Source organism: Ursus arctos, unplaced genomic scaffold, assembly GCF_023065955.2.
Source record: "Ursus arctos isolate Adak ecotype North America unplaced genomic scaffold, UrsArc2.0 scaffold_10, whole genome shotgun sequence".
Taxonomy (NCBI): domain Eukaryota; kingdom Metazoa; phylum Chordata; class Mammalia; order Carnivora; family Ursidae; genus Ursus; species Ursus arctos.
Genome location: NW_026622764.1, coordinates 53413395 through 53431488, shown reverse-complemented (window position 1 = coordinate 53431488; position 18094 = coordinate 53413395). Strand labels below are relative to the sequence as shown.

The 18094-nt window shown below is 47.4% G+C and overlaps 1 protein-coding gene across 9 annotated transcripts in view; it reads right to left on the bottom strand.

Moving 5' to 3' along the window:
• Positions 1-17166, bottom strand: part of SLC25A30 (solute carrier family 25 member 30) — a 60535-nt gene extending 43369 nt beyond the window's left edge. For 4 of the 9 annotated variants that reach the window (XR_007188952.2, XM_057308545.1, XM_048215699.1 and 1 more), the window contains exon 1: positions 16982-17153. Coding sequence is in view for 8 of the 9 variants with exons in the window: in XM_057308545.1 (XP_057164528.1) it covers positions 16982-17064 (83 nt within the window). In the remaining variant the exon portion in view is untranslated. Of the gene's footprint in view, positions 1-16981 lie in introns of all 9 variants that reach the window. The other 5 variants (XM_044381816.3, XM_057308527.1, XM_044381813.3 and 2 more) reach the window with 5 other exon arrangements.
• Positions 17167-18094: the final 928 nt, after the last annotated feature.

Genomic DNA, 18094 nt, shown 5'->3' with positions numbered 1-18094 from the left:
TATAGTCATTCATTTGACTAAATATTTTACCTCTAATTATCTGGGTTGCCTTCATGTAGACACTGCCTAAGAAAATGACGAGATTTAAGTTTATCAGAAGCAAAATAAAAAAGGCAAATTACAATCTTCAACAAATGGAAGCACACCTGGGTGGCACAGTCAGTTAAATGTCTGACTCTTGGTTTCGGCTCAGGGTCATGATCTCAGAGTCCTGAGATCGAGTTCCGCGTCATGCTCTGCACTCAGCATGGGTTCCTCTCTCCCTCTCCCTCTGCCCCTCCCTCCCACTCTCTCTCTAAAATCAATCAATCAGTCTTTAAAAGCACCAAACTCCAGGGGCGCCTGGGTGGCTCAGTCGTTAAGCATCTGCCTTCAGCTCAGGGCGGGATCCCGGCATTCTGGGATCGAGCCCCACATCAGGTTCCTCCACTGGAAGCCTGCTTCTTCCTCTCCCACTCCCCCTGCTTGTGTTCCCTCTCTCACTGGCTGTCTCTCTCTCTGTCAAATAAATAAATAAAATCTTAAAAAAAAAAACAAAACCACCGAACTCCAACAGATGGAATAATGGCTTTTTCCATGAAAAAGAATTTGGGACAAGTGATCTGGGACACCTAATGCTGAGAGGCACAAGTATAAAAGGAACTAAACAGGTGGCTTCTGTGGGATAATTTTAGCCAGAGCGCTCTGCAGCATGCTTCTTAGGAGTGTAAGGGAGGTCAGTACCCTGGCCTGTGGCTCTAGAAATGCCCTAGAATGTTCAAGTACATTCACACAGTAACCGGGGACAGCAAAGCCAGGACCGACCCTCTTTTTACAGTAGAAAAGTTATACAACCCTCCGAGGGCTGTGTTCTCAGTTCTTGGAACTTGCTTCCGTGCGGGCTGTCATGCTCCATTTTTGCCTCTGATAGAGTGCACACGAACCTAGCACAAGGACTCTGAACACCCCCATTATCATCCTGGTATTTGAAGGGTCAGGGCGGCAGGCGAGGCCTGAGGCTGGTCATGTCCAAATCTGAGCAGATCTGACGGGATCATAGTCAGTGGTGTCCGTAGCTTTCAAACTTGTTAAACTATAACCTACATTAGGAAACACATTTTACTTCACGACCCAGTACACACACACACACACACACACACACACACACACATACACACTACTGAAGCAAACACTCCAGGAGAAAAGACTTACAATGAGCACAGTGTACTCTGACATTTACTGCTCTGTTCTCTCTCATTTGCTCTTCACACTGTTCACAGCCCCCAAAATTGAAAAACATCAGTTTAAAAAACACTGGTGTTAGAAGTCAAATCCAAGCACACTCCTTTGGAGCTATTCTGTAATTGGAGGGGCCTGCGCAGCTCTCCCCTGTGTCCTTGTAGAGTTAGAGGGGTGGGTGGTCAGGAGAGAGGCAGGCAATGCCCTCAGAGTCTCTGGCCTCACACGATGACCACACCTGCCCTGCCTCCTTCATGGGCCTGTTGTGCGGATCCACGGAGCTGATTCTGAGGCAGCGCCAAGGAAGGGGAAAGGGCTGCGCCGTAGGACTTGTTGCTGAGGTTGAATAGTGGCCTGGCCCTCTGGTAATTCATTCTGAGGCCTTACTTCGGAAAATTCCTTTCCCAGTGAGTGAATGGGAGGAGAGACGCTATTTTCATGTCAGAACCAAGCCACCCACAGCCTGGTACCTGACTCAGTTTGGTCATCATTTGTTTGCTTTTGTGTGAATTTAACTGCTATCTAAGCCACCATAAAATGATTAAACAATAAATCCTCTGCCAACAAACAGTGTCTCACTGTGTCTTCTGCAGCTGGGGGACATCTGAGAGAGGGCAGGCCGGTTTCCGAGAACCCGGAGAGCTGCCTGGTAACACTGGTCAGGAGGGTACCTTCTGATGTGAAGTCTATAAAGAAGTGTAGGTCCATAAACACATAACTCCTGCAGTCAGTCTGTCTTTCCAGCACGGAGGACCAGGTCATCCTGACACTCACACACACTTGTTCAAAAATATATCATTTGGGTCTGGACAGAGGCATAGTTGACACAGCGTCGTAAGCGCACGACGTCTACTTTACAATGGTCGGCGTACTCATGCGCTAAAGACAACTTCAGATGACTTGGTCTTAGGTGAATCTTACCTCAATTTCTAAAAAACAAAACCAAAACCAACAAACAAAAAACAAAAACCCAATATACTGGAACACATTCCACCAGAACAATGAAAGTGTAGGGTGGTTTTGTTTTTCTTTTTTACGCTAGCTTTTGGCTCTCTGGATAGTGAAAGCAAAAGACTTTTAGGGCTTTAACTTTGAGCAAATGAGAGAGAACACTTGATAAAGAGTCAAACAGCGGCAATCCCCCCAAAATGGCCAGTTTGACACAGCGCAGCAGATAGCCTAGAACGAGGGGTTCAGGCTGGACACTGTTTCATTACCTCCTCTGCCGCCTCAGGGACCCTCCCTCACCCGCTCTCCCGCCCTTCTGAGTGTGCTCAAGGTGACCAAGAGCGGGAGTCCATGACCCACCACCCCGCTCACACTAATAAGCCACGAAAGCCACGGCTCGGCCAGCCAGAGACCGGGGTGGCTGTGAGCTGCCGCCGCACCCCACAGGGGCACCTCCGGTCGACAGAGAAGGCTGTGCAACAGATGCTCTCCCAGGACATGTGCCGTAAGACGCAAGGTAAAGGTGGGAGCAGTGGGTTTAGATCTGAGTCACGGGATCCACAAGTGCCCGATTCTGAAGAGCCACCGACCAGATACTGTTGTGATGGTGTCCCCAAAGCTGGAGCACTGACCACAGTCCAGACTGTCCCACATGGCCTGACCACAAAGGTCGGACCATGTGGCCTGAGACAACCTCCTGCCTCCTTTATTTCCTTCTGTAGCCTCATATCAGCCCTCCTAATAGTGGAAGAACCAGAGAGGGTGTCTGCATCAGGAAACCCAGAGGAATCTAATTCGCGTATAAGCACCACAAAAGGAAGCCATCAGATGGATTCTGACCACTCCTTGCTTCCCTAAAGGACGACTGGTAGCTACTCTTCTGTTATCGGTAGGGTGGCTTATTCCCAATTCTCCTCTGCTTTGCCGGCCTCCACTACGGAAGCTGAGCAAGCCGGATACTCCTTGGCCTGTCCCTCTGCAGTGAAGCACGACCCCATGACAGGTCCTGGCCAATGAGACAAAGGGGCAACTCTTGGGGGGCAGGAGGGGTACCGTCTGGGGAAGCTTTTACTTCTGTGTAAAAGGACCAGGTCCAGGAGTAGTGGCCACTGGCCCTGCCCCTTTCCGTCCTCATACCTACAGTACAGACGGGGTACCCGGAGCTGGGACAGCCATGTCACCATCACAAATGGGCCAGCCTGATAAGGAAAGCCCTGCATGCTAAGAAGGGAGGGACCAAAAGGCAAAGACAGAAAGGGTCCTTAAGGCATAGTGGGGCAGCTAAACCAAGGCCAGCAGCTCCCCGCCCTAGACTTCTTCTTCTTCTTCTTTTTTTTAAGATTGTATGTATTTATTTGAGAGAGAGAGAGAGAGAACGGGCCTGGGAAGAGGGGAGAGTGAGGGGCAGAGGGAGAAGCAGGCTCCCCGCTGAGCAGGGAGCCCAACTCCGGTCTTGATCCCAGGACTCTGGGATTGTGACCTGAGCTGAAGGCAGACACTTAACCAACTGAGCCACCCAGGCGCCCCTAGACTTCATGTTCTATGAAAAAAATACCACTTGACTGAGTATTGTTATTGCAGTTTTCCTAACTGATAACCCCATGTAAATGGGCCACAAAATAAGGCTTACAGATCTACCATTTCCCTGAGTAAACTTGCCAGCAAGCCTCACAGTATTCATTCCACAGTAGAATCCTGTCGTTCCAACTACTCATAAAATCTCCAGTTTAAAAAAATCACTTTGGGTTTTGTTAAGGAGAGAAACTTGAGCGACCCAACCTCCACAGGGGTCAGTGCCCGGCCCTGCGGCAGCACCTGAAAGAAAAGGGTTCATACTGCAGTGTGGCTCCTCCGCTCACACAGACACTGCTGCTGAACGCGGTTTCATGCACGAAGAACGGGAAAACTGAATTACACCCACAATTAAGCGTCCTTCATCACTGTTTCTGGGAAAGCTATTAGAGAACCGATGCGGCCCTACACAAAATAATCAGGGCATGGTTCTTGGAGAAATACACCGCCATACACATAGTAAACGTTTTCCCCAAATGCTCAATAAATTCTCGAGCTAAGGAGCACATGCTTAGCTAACTCACGTAACACCAGCTTCTAATCGACACTCAACGAATACGGGTTAACGAATTCCTTGGCAGAAGGGAAAACAAGTGGCAGCCATATTTCAGCCCCGTGCTTTTGTTGGAACTGGTAACAACGTCCCGACGGGTTTCTTTTATCACCACTGTCCTTCTCCTCAGGTCAAGGCCAGTTCTCACTTAATGGCTTGAGTCACATGAACACGCATTCCTCTCGGAGGGGAAAAATGCCAACCTCGTTCTACTGACACCACAGAAGGGTTTTAAACTGACAGAGGTCTCTATATGACCAGGAGCCCTGTCCTTAATCTGGATTTTCCAGCACCCTGGGAAAAATGCTGCAGCCAGAGTTATAAGGACACGCACTACCACCATCACCCTTTCACCTACTTACCTAAAAAGGGATAACTAGACTTTGCCTGGGGCATATTGATCTATTCAAGAGAATGCCCCCCCCACTGGGACACGGTATCTCTCCCAAATTAAGAAAAAAAGTCCTGCACAAACAAACAGGATGACCCTTTCCCCAAATATGTTTCCTTTAATCAGAGTTCACAGAAAAATTAAAACTTAAGATAATTTGACAAATTGGTTTGCATGTGGTATTCATTATCCTCTTTCCATTTAGGCTATAAAGAAAAAAGTCTTGATGGGATGGCCAGATGGCTCTTCCCGTTGTGAATATATCATACACCCATGACGTGAGTGCTTAATAAGTGTTAGGTAATATTTTTTAATTGAAGTGCAATTGACAGGCAATTATATTAGTTTCAGGTGTACAGCATAATGATTCTAATGTATATATATTGTGAAATGATCACCACAATAAGTCTAGTTACCATCTGTCACCCTATGAAGTTACAAAAAAAATTTTATGTTAGGTAAATTATAATCAGTGAATACAATCTGGAAATTTATAAGATTAGGCTGAGAATTATTCCCTGTCCCTCATTTTCTGTGAGAATGCCATGATGAATGTCTCCAAGTTTGCACTTCATTACTTGCTCTTCACCTGCTAACACCACTTTGCCTGAAAATGAACTACAACAGCTGACTCTCCAGCAAAGAACAGAGGGGAGATAACGTGTCTAATTGCGGTGTTTCCACAGCCAGCCACCGGCGGGTTGTAAGGTAACTCCCATGCAGGACAATGGAATTTCCAATGGCTAATTTTGTCTGACTGTAGTTTATAAATTTAACTTCCTTTGAAGACGCTTTTTCACTTAATTTTCTGGTCCAGGAAACCAGATTGAATTTCCAGTCACTAGTGTGTATCTTGAGTCTTGTTTCTTTTTGTGTTTAGTAGAGAGTGAAACAGAACAAGAGAAAATATGCCTAGAAAAAAACCTGATAAAATCTGTGGAGCGTGGTAGGTTAAATGGGAACACCCATATTTGACCGTGAATCCCGCATGTGGAAAATAAATATTATTACTTCACTTCATTCATTTGTATATTTATGCATTCATGCTATTAACAGTCACTGATTAAGTGCCATGCTGGGTACAAGGAGGGGAGAGTGTCTTTGCCTTTAGAGATTTATGGTCTGATGGAAGAGGGAAAAAAAAAAAGATAACCCATCAATTACATAATAGTCTGAACAGACTTTTGGAAGGCTTCCTGGGGGAGAGGACACTTGAGCTGAACAAGTCTTGAAGCATGAGTGTAGGTTCTCAGGTGAAGAGCTAAATTGAGACGGCGATAGAGGGAGTGGGGAGAGTAGAGTCAAGAGAGACGAAGGCGGTAGAATCCAGAGCACCTGACTGACCTGCCGTGGAGGTAGAGGTCAAGTGGTTGAGGCAGACATCTGGGTTCCCAGGCTTATACCAAGAGATGTCTGATGGTGCCACTCACGGCACAGAGACTATTGGAAAGGGAGTGAGTTAGACATTAAGGTGGTAACTCTGAGATATGCTGGTTTAAAGTGTCTGAGAGCCTTCACATGCAAGTGTCTAAGAGTCCATTTGTTACGTGGGTCTAGAGCCCTGGAAATAGGGAGGCACTGGAAATGAATGCAGAATCATTGAAGTTACATGAGCAGTAGGCGGGTCCATAGATCTGGCTGAGGTCTCTGGGGGCAGGGAGGGGAGCAGCACCTAAGGACCCACCTCAGGATTTGCCAGCTGGAAGGCAGGAGCCAGAGAGCAGGACAGGGGGTGGTGGCCGAAACGTCACTTGCCAAAGGGACAAATGAGATAAACTTAGGGGTGGGGGATACTACCTTTTCTTCTGTGAAAGAAGTGAAGGACCAAACGAGGCATGATTTGAAGAGGAGGAAAAAGGCAAATTATCGTGTCAGTGACACATGGAAGTTGAGATCACCTAGAACTGTCCATAGGATACACTAGCTTAGAGTTAAACAGCATCACATTTCCACAAAAGGCAAAAAGTGTGGTAGAGACCTGGGCTGGCTCTGTCACTAATAAGCCAGGTGATCTTGTGTGTTCCACCACCTTTTAGCAAAGAGGTGAACCTGGGTAGCCCCTAAGTTTCCTTCTTCCTCGAGGATGGGCTCCCTTAACTCAAATAGTGCCAGGCCCTCTCTCTAGTCCCTTCTCAAAAGCTCCTTAAGCCCCAGGAATGGAATCATACCAGGTATGGTGGGGGATGCAACGAGTCTATTCACAGGGGTCTCCCACCCCTAAGGAGAGCTGGAGCTCCTGGCATCCTGGTTAGAACAGGATGTGCCAGGACGCCTGGGTGGCTCAGTTGGTTAAGCATCTGCCTCTGGCTCAGGTCATGATCCCAGAATCCTGGGATCGAGTCCCACATCGGGCTCCTTGTTCAGCAGGGAGCCTCTTCTCCCTCTGCCTGCTGTTCCCTTGCTTGTGCTCTCCCTCTCTCTGACAAATAAATAAATAAAATCTTTATTAAAAAAAAAGAAAGAAAGAAAAACAGGAAGTGCCAGCTCAGCAGGGCCATCGCGGCTTTGGAGCCTGACACAGGTCCCATGCCTGTGGGTCTGCAAAGCTGCAGAGGGGCCTCGTTCAAGCAGAGGCACATCCGTTCCCACAGTCCTCTCGGCTTTTCATAACTGTGCCCCAAGTTGTCCCAGACCTTTATCCCCTATGCCGTGCCAGGTTCCAGCACCACAGGGGCCTTTCCGACCAGAAAGTGAAAGTGACAGACCTCATTTTGGAGAGCTCAGCACTGCTCTATCAAAAATGAAGCCTCAGGGTGCCTGTGTGGCTCAGTCAGTTGACTCTTGATTCCGGCTCAAGTCAGGATCTCAGAGCCTCTCGTGGGTCTCCGCGCTCAGTAGGGAGTCTGCTTGAGATTCTCTCCCTCGCCCTCGCCCTCCACCCCTCCCCCCACTTTCTCTCTTTCTCCAATAGATAAATAAATCTTTAAAAAAGTAAGCCTCTTAACAATTTCACGTCAGCTACTGAAGAGACCCAGGTCCAGCTGATCGCTTTGGAAGAAACAATTCCAATGATTTCCTCACGGCCCCACAAATCTCTCCTGGATTTTGGTCCCTGTTCACACCATCATTTCGTCTTTCCTCTCTTAAGTTAGAATCGAAAGCCAGGTCCTCTAAGAAGCCTAAGTGACTTGTTCACTGCTACATCCCAGTGGCCTGGGCCATGCACCTTATGAATGAATGACTCTGACTTCATAAAAGGTTCTGTTGATACTATGACTTCACTCATTAACAGCATCCACAATCAACCTATCCTGGTATTTCTCTTGTGGTATGCAACTTTTCACAAGTTTATAGCTGATCTCCCAAATCTAGTGTTAACACCGTGTCTTTACGCTTCTCGTTGGCATCAGCGTGCAGGGTTCAGTAGTCGTTTGACAGTCTAGAATTTCCCCACAGGGCTTCCTTCCCCTCGACTCCCCCCAGGCTCCTCCTTACTCTGCACCTGTTTATCCTCTGACTTTACACACTGCCCTCTAGTACAATTTCTCCTTTCCAGAAAAACCCAGAACAGTCAAGAGAAAACAGCAAGATTCACGGAGGGCAATTAAATGGAGTTAAGTTCCCTGGGAAAACATTCCGTTTGACTGAAAAAAACATGCTGAGAATAATTCTTCCAAGCTGAGAAAGTCCTGAGGCCCAATAACTGCTTTGTACTATGAACTGAATCATGAGGCTCTATTAATTGGGAGGTGACCTTGACGTGGGACATAGTTAGAGCTGACAACGGCAGTAAAATGCAAAAGCTACAGTGGGATTCATGTAATCAAGCTATTCTGTTATTTCTTTTAAAGATCTTATTTATTTATTCAGGAGAGACAGAGAGAGAGAGGCAGAGGCAGAGGGAGAAGCAGGCTCCCCGTGGAGCAGGGAGCCTGACACAGGACACGATCCCGAGACCCTGAGATCATGACCTGAGCCAAAGGCAGACGCTTAACCCACCACTGAGCCACCCAGGTGTCCCAGAACATGCATTTTTAAAGGCTGGAGACCGAGAATACAAACACTACACCAAGTAAAAATATCCCTCGGAGGAGGATTTTCCAGGACAGCTTTGATTGACAGCATTTACCATCCTGCGTTTTAGGTGTGACCTTTGTTAGCCACTTCAGAGTTCACCTGGGTAAGTGTCTTGGTCAGTGTGGGCCGCTATCACAAAACACCGCAGACTGGGGGGCTTACAACAGAAATTCGTTTCTCACAGTTCTGGAGGCTGGAAGACCAAGACCAGGGTGCTGGTAAAGCCGTCTTTTCGCGGGGTCCTCACATGGCAGAGAGAGGCAAACAGCTCTGCGGGGTCCCTTTTAGAAGGGCACTCATCTTCTTCACGAGGGTTCCATCTTCATGCCCTGATCACCTCCCGAAGGCCTGCCCAGGTGACCTCATCTATCCTCCGTATCCCAGTCAGTAGGGCTTTCAAAACGGAAAGCCTGCCCATCTCCCTCTCCTGTGGCTGCCTGCTGCCTTCGGAACAAAATCCAAACGACTGGGTTTGGCACCAAAGCCCTTCTTGATCCGGCTGTTGGCTTCAGTCCCTCTCTTCCACGCCAAGGCATACTGAGCTTGGGCTCTGGTGAAGGAGAAGAGGTTTGCCATTGTGCAGGACTTATGCCACCCCGTCTTGGTGCTCATGGGTGCTCAGTGCTCCTTCTGCTTTGTCCTGCTAATGACCTGTGGTAGATTATTTGCAAAAACTGTCCCAATCATTCCCCTCTCAACATCCATTTTCCCTGCAAGATACCCCTACAGCATCTCTTATCAAGAGATAGCATCTATTTCCACAACCACTGAAGCTGAACTGGCCTGTGACTTGCTTTGACCATCCGAATGTTCTGGAAGTACGCTGTGTGGCTTCTGAGCCTGAACCTCAAGAGGCCTCCAGCTTGTGTTCACTCTCTTGGATCCCTACTCAACCACTGTGTGAACCTGAACTTCATTTTTGGTTTTAAATGAAACAACACAAACCAACTCTTTGGGGTATGATTTCCTAAGCCGCCTCTGAGGAACTGGATGGAACAAACCAGAAGTTCAGGGCATTAACCCCCCACCCTGGATGAACCTCAACTAGTTGGAAATGAGAAACAGGACGGAGCCAGATGGGTACATCCTCCCTCCTTTCTCTCTCCGTGGAGTACTCTGAAGTAGGGCCCCTCTTTGCAACCCTCTACCTGAGCGATGTGCCATGGAGGAGTGTCTTCACAGCTCACTGCAACAGCCTATCTCAGAGCAAATCTATGCACCTTTCCTTGCTTGGTGTCCCTTTTCTTTCACCCTCCTTGCCCCAGGCTTGCGTACCTAAAGAAGGAGTGAGCATCCTAACCTTTGTCTCAGGTTCTGTTTTCTGAAAGATAAGGCTGAGGCAGCTGCCAAGGTGCCCATGTCAGAGCGGCAAGAAGCTATGAATTCCCAGAAAGCACAGGTCGTCATTTCCAGTTGCTGCTCTAATAGGTCATCACCAACTCAGTGGCTTAGAGCAACACAAATTTTTTCTCAAATGTTCTCTAGGTCATAAGTCTGAAAGCAGTTTCACTGAGCCGAAATCGAGTTGTTTGCAGGGCTGGTTCCTTTTGGAGGCTCGGAGAGCTGAATCTGCTTCCCTGCCTTTTTCAGCTTCTAGAGGTGGCCTCTGTTCTTCGGCCCACAGCCCCTCCTCCATCTTCAAAGCCCTTCACTCTCATCTCTGCTTCTATGGTCACGTCACCTTCAAATCTCCCTCAGCCTCCCTCTTACGAGGACCCTGTGATTACATCGAGGGCCCATACAGATAATCCAGGATAACTGTCCATCTCAGGATCTTTAATCATACTTGTAAAGTCTCTTTTGCCATGTAAGTTAACATTACAAGTTAAGTTCTGGGGACTCGGACCGGGATATCAACCTAGCACCGCACATAGAGTCCCTCTGCCCCCATACATTCACCCCCAAGTGTGACAAAGCAGTTACCTCTCAGAGTCCTCAGGAGTTGGTTTCTACCACAGTTCCAGGCCCTTATTTCATTTTTAAATGTAAGGCCAGGTTTATAACATAATTCATCATTAATTTGGACAGATATTCTATCCCATTTTCTCACTGCTTAAATAAATGATGCCTTTGAGAGTTTAATTGCATTTGGTTGTCACAACATGAAACAGACACTTGGCAAATACCTAAATAATTTGGCCAGTTTGGATGTCGGATGCCCCCTAATTTCATCTGGATAGGTGCTCAATCTCGACTTCCCTTTGTGCAGGCTAGACCCAACTGGTTCTGAAGCAATAACTTCCCATGGTTTCTCATGAGAAATTGGAGCTTAATCCATCAACTGATATCATACTTAATCTCGTTCACGGCCTGTATCCAGGACTTATAGGAAATTGACTAGGCACCAAGACAAGAAATGGATGCGGGTGAGTAGATCACCCAATTGTCCAGGCCTCATTTCCTTCATGCTTTATTCCCATAAAACCTTATTCTTGGTTTAAACCAATTTAGATATGTAGAATGGGGAAAAACTGTGATGACAGCCTACTTTTAAGACGTTCATTTGGCTGTGTTTTAAAAAGTATATTCTTTCAGACAGATGATGTGTTTGTCCATTCTGCCAATAAAGACTAATTTCATTGATATGCCAGATGCCGTACTGGGCACAGCGCTTGCAGCCAGGAGCAAATCAGAGTCCCCATCCTCTTAGACCTTGCACTATGCTTAGAGGGGGCAGATAATCAACACACATACAAGTACACAATGTCAAGTGAGATGTCTTACAAAGAAAAACAAAGCAGGGCAAAGAGAAAGAGAGTGTCGGGTGCCATGTCAGATGGGTGGCCACGTCTGAGAGACTTAATGACACGAGGCCACAAGCTTGCACACATCTGACATAAATGCAGAGGGAACAATGCATGTAGGAATTTGAGACATGAGCAGGAGGAAAGGCAGCGGTCCTGAGGCCAGTGCAACCAGCTTCTTTGAGGAACAGCATGGGCTCTGGGGTGGCTGGAAATGGAATCTTGGCGGATGTTTTAATGTTTGTGTCCCCTAAATTCGTATGTTGAAATCTCATCCCCAGTGTGATGGTATTAGGAGATAGGGCCTTTGGGAGGCTCTATGAATGGGACAAGAAAGGAAAAGAAACCCTAGACAAATGTAACATCGTGTGTCAAGCATACGCAAATAAAAAAATTCAATGAAAAAGAAAAAAGAAAGAAAAGAAAAGAACACCAGAAAGTTCCCTCGCCCCTTCTGCTATGTTAAGACACAGTAAGAAGACATCTGTGAACCAGGACGTGGGCTCTCCGCAGACACGGAGTCTGCCAGGGCCTTGTCTGAGACTCCCCAGCCTCCAGAACTGTAAGCAGTGAGTTTCTGTGGTTTATAAGCCTCCCAGTCTGCGCTCTTCTTCACAGCAGCTCCAAGGGACTAAGCCTGGAGGCAAGATCAGATAGATAAGCTCGGGGAAGAGCAGGGAGGCATTTATCTCCTAGCCTAATACCATCCCGCGCCCTCTGGTTTTAAATTATTTTACTTTGCTAAGACTTCCTTGATCACACTTCACAGGTTCAAGAGCAGGAAATGTGTAGGGACCGTGGTTGGTCACTGGTCACCATATGGCTCGGAGAAGCGTCGGCCCTACCGTCATTATCACGCGTCTCACTGTTTTCTGCGTGCGCTCCGGGTGTGCGCATGTGCAGCACCTCTGCTCAGCTGGCCCTGCTCAGCTGGCCAGGCCTGGGGGGCTCCTGCAGGCGGGGCCACGTCTGCTCAGGTGCGTATCCTCCCCATCCCGCACCACACCTGCCCACGTCAAGCCTCCATAAAACTGGTCTACTAAACGGAGAAAGAGAATGCTCCGTTTCTCCGGGCTGTGTGTCTCCACGAACCAAATGGCAACTCAGAAATTGTAGGTCTTGTGGCCTGAGGGCAGTGCAGGGCACACTTCTCCCATCAGGCCCTTAACTGGGGAGGGGGGCTGCTGTAAGGGGTGCAGAAGGGGTCTCTTCAGAAGGTGCTTCCAGCAGCCTCTGCCTAGGATATGTTCAGAAGGTCTGGTCCACCAGAAAAGTCCAGTGTGATGGTTAATTTTGTGTGTCAATCTGACAGAGCTAAGGGATGCCCAGATAGCTGGTAGAACGTTATTCCTGGGTGTCTGTGGAAGGTGTTTCTGGAAGAGAGTAGTACTTGAATCAGTTTGCTCAGTAAAGAAGTTCGCCCTCACCAGTGTGGATGGGCATCGTCTAATCCACTCCGGGCCTGAATAGAACAAAAAGGCAGAGGGAGGGTGAATTTGCCCTCTTGCATGAGCTGAGACATCCATCTCTTCTGCTCTCAGACGTTGGTGTTCCTGGTTCTCTGGCCTTCAGACTGGGACTGAATTACAGTGGCTTTCTTGGTTCTCCAGCTTATAGAAGACAGACTGTAGATCTCCTCAACCTCCATAATCATGTGAGCCAATTCCTATAATCAATCTCCTCCTATATATATCTACATATATATCCTGTTGGTTCTGCTTCTCTGGAGAACCCTGACTAATGCATCCATATATGACTCAGGCTACCTTGATCTTCTAGACTCCTTTCCATCTGACTGCCTCTAATCTAATAGTAGGCTTCGAGGATCCTCTCTGGCCTTTTGGTCTCTGGATGGGAAATTATATCCTTGATCCTAAATTACTACTTTCAGAGACCAATAACCAGAATTAAGTGTTGCGCACATGTCTGGCTACAGAAAATAACATAGAATTCACTTTGGATCCCACAATTTAAGGGCTGAACTTGAGTTGGGTTTTTACATTATTAGAAAGCCATGACTGAATAGGTAGCTTTTGTATATTCACATTGAAGGGGGAAAAAAGAAGTTAGAACTGAATTTCTGAGCCTTATTTATCACTTTTAAATTTACCTCACATTGCACGTTGAGTGGATCAAGAGGAACATTCTATCAAATATATTTGCCATGGCTATTTCAGAGATACTCCAACATGCAACTGTGAGTCTCCCAACGTGAGAAGACACAACTCAAGTTTAGCTCTGCCAGAAGGGAAAGGGAGGGCCCGTACAATGAGCATTGCACCCATGTCCTCCTTCCTGGGCACATGTGGCTTGGTCAGTCCAATCTCCCTGAGTTGGCAGGTGCCAGAGCTGTCTTTGGATCATTGCTTCTCTGTGACAGTCTCTGCTGGCCTGCAGCTTTTCTTCCAGATTGATTCCTGGCCATTCTGGTGGTGGCAATCTGGGCCCAGTGTGAGCCTCCTGGGCATGGGATCCCCAAGGTCAGAGGAACAGAAGGAGAGCTTTAGGCAAGGGGTTGGGTTCCTCAGCTGCCACAAGTTAAAAGTATCACTTCTATTTTTGTTTGGTATTTTTGTGAAACTGGATTTGTGACAACGGCTGATAACAAAAAATAACTGAACAATTAAATCATCCGTATCGATTGTCATATATAGACTCCCAAACTGACAAATGTGCAGTGAGAGAACAAATACAGCCAACGTAAGAGCAAACTATAAAACACAGTATGTCCCTGGAAGATGTCTGCTGTCCTGCTGTGACTGAATGTTTGCGTCCCCCCACAATCCACATGTCGAAGCTCTAATCTCCAATGCGATGGTATTTGGGGGTGGGGCCTTTGGGAGGTAACTAGGTCATGAGAGTAGTGCCCTCTTTAAAATTTTTAAAGGGCCCAAACAGACAGCCTGTGCGTTTCAGTCAATAGTGAAGCAGTTTTTGTTGTTCTCATTTGGGGATGAATAAAGCCGTTATTTTTCATCTCCTTGTCCAATTTCCACCCCAGGGCTTGGCACAAGTATCCAGAAAGTAGGCTGGGGGTTCAGGGTCCAGGGATCAATATAGGAACAGGATTGCTACACACTCAAAATGGTGTCTTCCTCTGACCTCCATCCAGGGTCTGGTCCGTTCCAGTGCACCCAAGTCTCTACCCCTCGGGATGAGCTTCCTGCCCATGCAGAGGACTGCCGAGGACGCTTTCCTCACCCACACATTCACCAAGCTGCATGCTCTTCATGTCTTCCTGAGGATCCAAGCTCCTGTCTGGCATCATCTTCCTTCAGCCTGAAAAACTTCCATTAGCCCGTCTTGGAGTGCAAGCCTGCTGGTGAGAGTATCTCTCCATTTTCTTTTCTCTGAAAATGTCTTTATTTCACTTTTATTCTGAAAAGTTAGTTTCTCTGGATATAAAATTCTGGGTTGACAGGGGTTTTTTTCTTCTTCTTTTTTTTTTTTTCTCTTAGCACTTTAAAGATGTTCTACTGCTTTCTGGTCTCTGTGGTTTCAATGAGAAGTCAGAGAACTTTGGAATTATTGTTTTTCTGTATGTAAAGTGACATTTTTGGTCTGGCTGCTTTCAGATTTTTTGAGTTTGGTTCTTCGCAGTCTGGACGCCATGTGCCTAGGCATGGTTTGCTTTCTATTTATTCTCTTTCACTGATCTTCTGGTATCAATAAATGGCTTTCACCAAATGTGGGAAAACTTCGACCATAATTTCAAATATTTTTTTCTTATTCTTTTTTTTTTTAAGATTTTATTTATTTATTTGACAGAGATAGAGACAGCCAGCGAGAGAGGGAACACAGCAGGGGGAGTGGGAGAGGAAGAAGCAGGCTCCCAGCAGAGGAGCCTGATGCAGGGCTCAATCCCAGAACCCCGGGATCACGCCCTGAGCCGAAGGCAAGATGCTTAACGACTAAGCCACCCAGGCACCCCTCAAATATTTTTTTCTGTCCCGTTTTCTCTGCTCTTCTTCTGGGATTCCTACCTATTACCATATGTAGCCAATGTCCTCATGATAGGAGCCCTAAAAACAGGAAACTCCCCCTAGTGCCAATCCCTCCTTCCGAGTATTGACTTCTACAGAATCTTCCTGCTTTTGACCACACTCAGCTCCCCAGGGTTCGTGGTTGTTGTCTATGGGAGGGACAGTCCTTGGCTATTCCCAGAAGTGGATCCTGTTCAGGATGTTTAGAAAAAGTCACTTGATAGCCCATGTTCACTCCCCCTCTCGCCCTTCTGACCTCCTGGGAAGTTCATCCTGTCAGTGTGAAAACAAAACTTCTCCAGTCCCAACCCCCGCAGTGGTCATCCAGAAATGGACTCCTTCTGTTATTCTCATGCAAACATGATTTTAAAAATTAATGGAACAGTTTCTAAGATAGCCCAGTCCTGAATTCATCCATTCTAAGTCAAAAGGATTATGATTCCAGAGGAATAAATACCGAGAGAAAAGGCTTAGGTGAGGCCCAGTTCTTCCAGGCCCCAGGTGTGTGACCTTGACAGGTGACTTGCCTTCTCTCAGCCAGTTACATACCAGAAGACCATAGTACCGGCCCCACCCCAGCCTCAGAGGCTGCTTCTAGAGATCGAATGAGGTAACACATGGGAACAATATAACAGACTATGTCTGACATGGTTACTCTACTGTGACGCCCTGATGTTCCAAGACTGACTTCTAATCCCTGGGCGGCAGCCCACAGAGGGGCTTGTGGAAATGTGCGAACAAATGGTGTAGGTCTGATCACATTCTTCCGCAGGCAGTGTCTAGAGAGCAAGGCGAGGGAAATGACCCCTCAACCAAGTCCCAAGGAGAGGAGGGCCAACTTTCCTTCTTTCGAAAACACAAAGCTGAGGTCATTTATTTGTAAACTCCAGATGAAATACAATCCTAATGGACTAGTGTTACTAGCTAGGCTGCTGAGGATGCCCCCTGCCCCTCCCGCAGCCCCTTGGGAAGCAGGAGCCCAGAGACCACTAGCCAGGAAACTGGATGGTGTCACTTAATCAACAGGAAAGAGAAAGGGACTCTGCCTACACTATGAGAGCCGTTCACATGAAAGGAAACTTTTAATTTTGATCGGAATAGGGACCTGAGAATTAGGGATGATACGAGAGCCCCATTGCGAGGCCAGCACTGAGCTAGGAGAGGTGGTGGGGCCGGATGGATGACACCCAAGGAAGGCGGAGTTGGACTGGGGGGAAGGTAAGCCACAGGTGTAAATAAAGGCAGGAAAACTAGAGGCATGGTCTGGAAGGAAGTGAGACCCAAGCCACCATTCAGTTTCCCCTGGCTCAGTGCCTCATATATGCAATGAGTGAATTATACCCACCCCTTAAAGTTATACAACTGTTTTCCAAAAGTCTCCCCCATTCTCCTCCCCAAAGGCCTCCCTGCCTCCATGACATTTTGCCCAAGAGAAGGGAAAATGTAAGCGGCAGGGTAGGAGCCGAAAGCGCACACTGGCCAAGCCCGGAGCTGCCTTCTCCACCTTCCCCAGATGCATGCCTTCCAGCTGCTGCCACCGTCTGTTCCTGCTCACCTGCCTCCTTCCAGGTCTTTGAACACACGGAACTCACTCTGGGCAGCTCTCCACACCTGGCTCTGTGGTTGGCTCTTTGTCATTGCCCAGGTCTCTGCTCAAATGTCACCTCCTGGGAGACGCCTTTCTGGACTCCAGGCCTCAGGTCCTTTGTGGGCCAGTCACTTCCTATCAACTGCGTCTTGTTTTTCTCAAAACCCTGGAAGCTATCTGAAATGATCTTGTTGACTTGCGTGATTAGCAGTCTGCCATTCTCAGCAGAATGCAGGCGGCATGGGAGCAGGGGCCTGTTTGCCCATTGCAGCATCCATGGTGCCCGGAATCCTTTGAAGTCTTGACAAATATTTGATGAATGAATGAACAGGATAAGTTGAGGATTACACACAGTAATGTGCCTAAGCATTTGGAGAATGCCCACCAGCTTCACGATGGAATTACCATTTTTTCCTCTTTTGTTGCAAATATGTTTTGTTGGATAAGGCAGTAATAATGACCCCAGCATGGGAGTGCAGCAAGCACTGAGTTTTCAAGAGAACCACCCTTCTTTTTTCTGGAAGAAAGGGGAAGACCAAAAGAGATTCACCACTAACCTTCCAGAGGCGACACTGAGCGCTGGGGACAGCACAGGCCCATGGCTTTGTGCTAATCAGCTGTGTGACCTTGGGTAAGCTTCAACCTCTCTGAACCTGTTTCCCCATCTGAGAAATAAAGGGATTGACCAGACGCCGCCTACGATCCCTTCTCACTAGAACCCTCCCTCATCTCCTTATACTGTTCTTTAGTGCCTACCGGAAGAAAAGTGAATGAACTAAAGACAGGCAGAGATTCTAGAACTAAATACTGTAGTCAATTCTCAAATGGTTGGAGCGGACCGCCTCCTTTCTAGGGAGAGAGAGGAGGAGACCCAGGAGAGATCTCAGAACACCTCCTCCACCTCTGATTCAGCTTAGAGGCTACCTTGTGTTGAACACTTACTATTAGCTGCTTTACTAACCTGGATGTCCTTTGAGCTTTAAAACAATCTTACAAGATAGGCATCACAGTTCCATTCTACAAGGGGAGTGGATGTTCCCAAAGGTCACACAGCTAAAAAGCAACAAGCTTGGGGGTGAG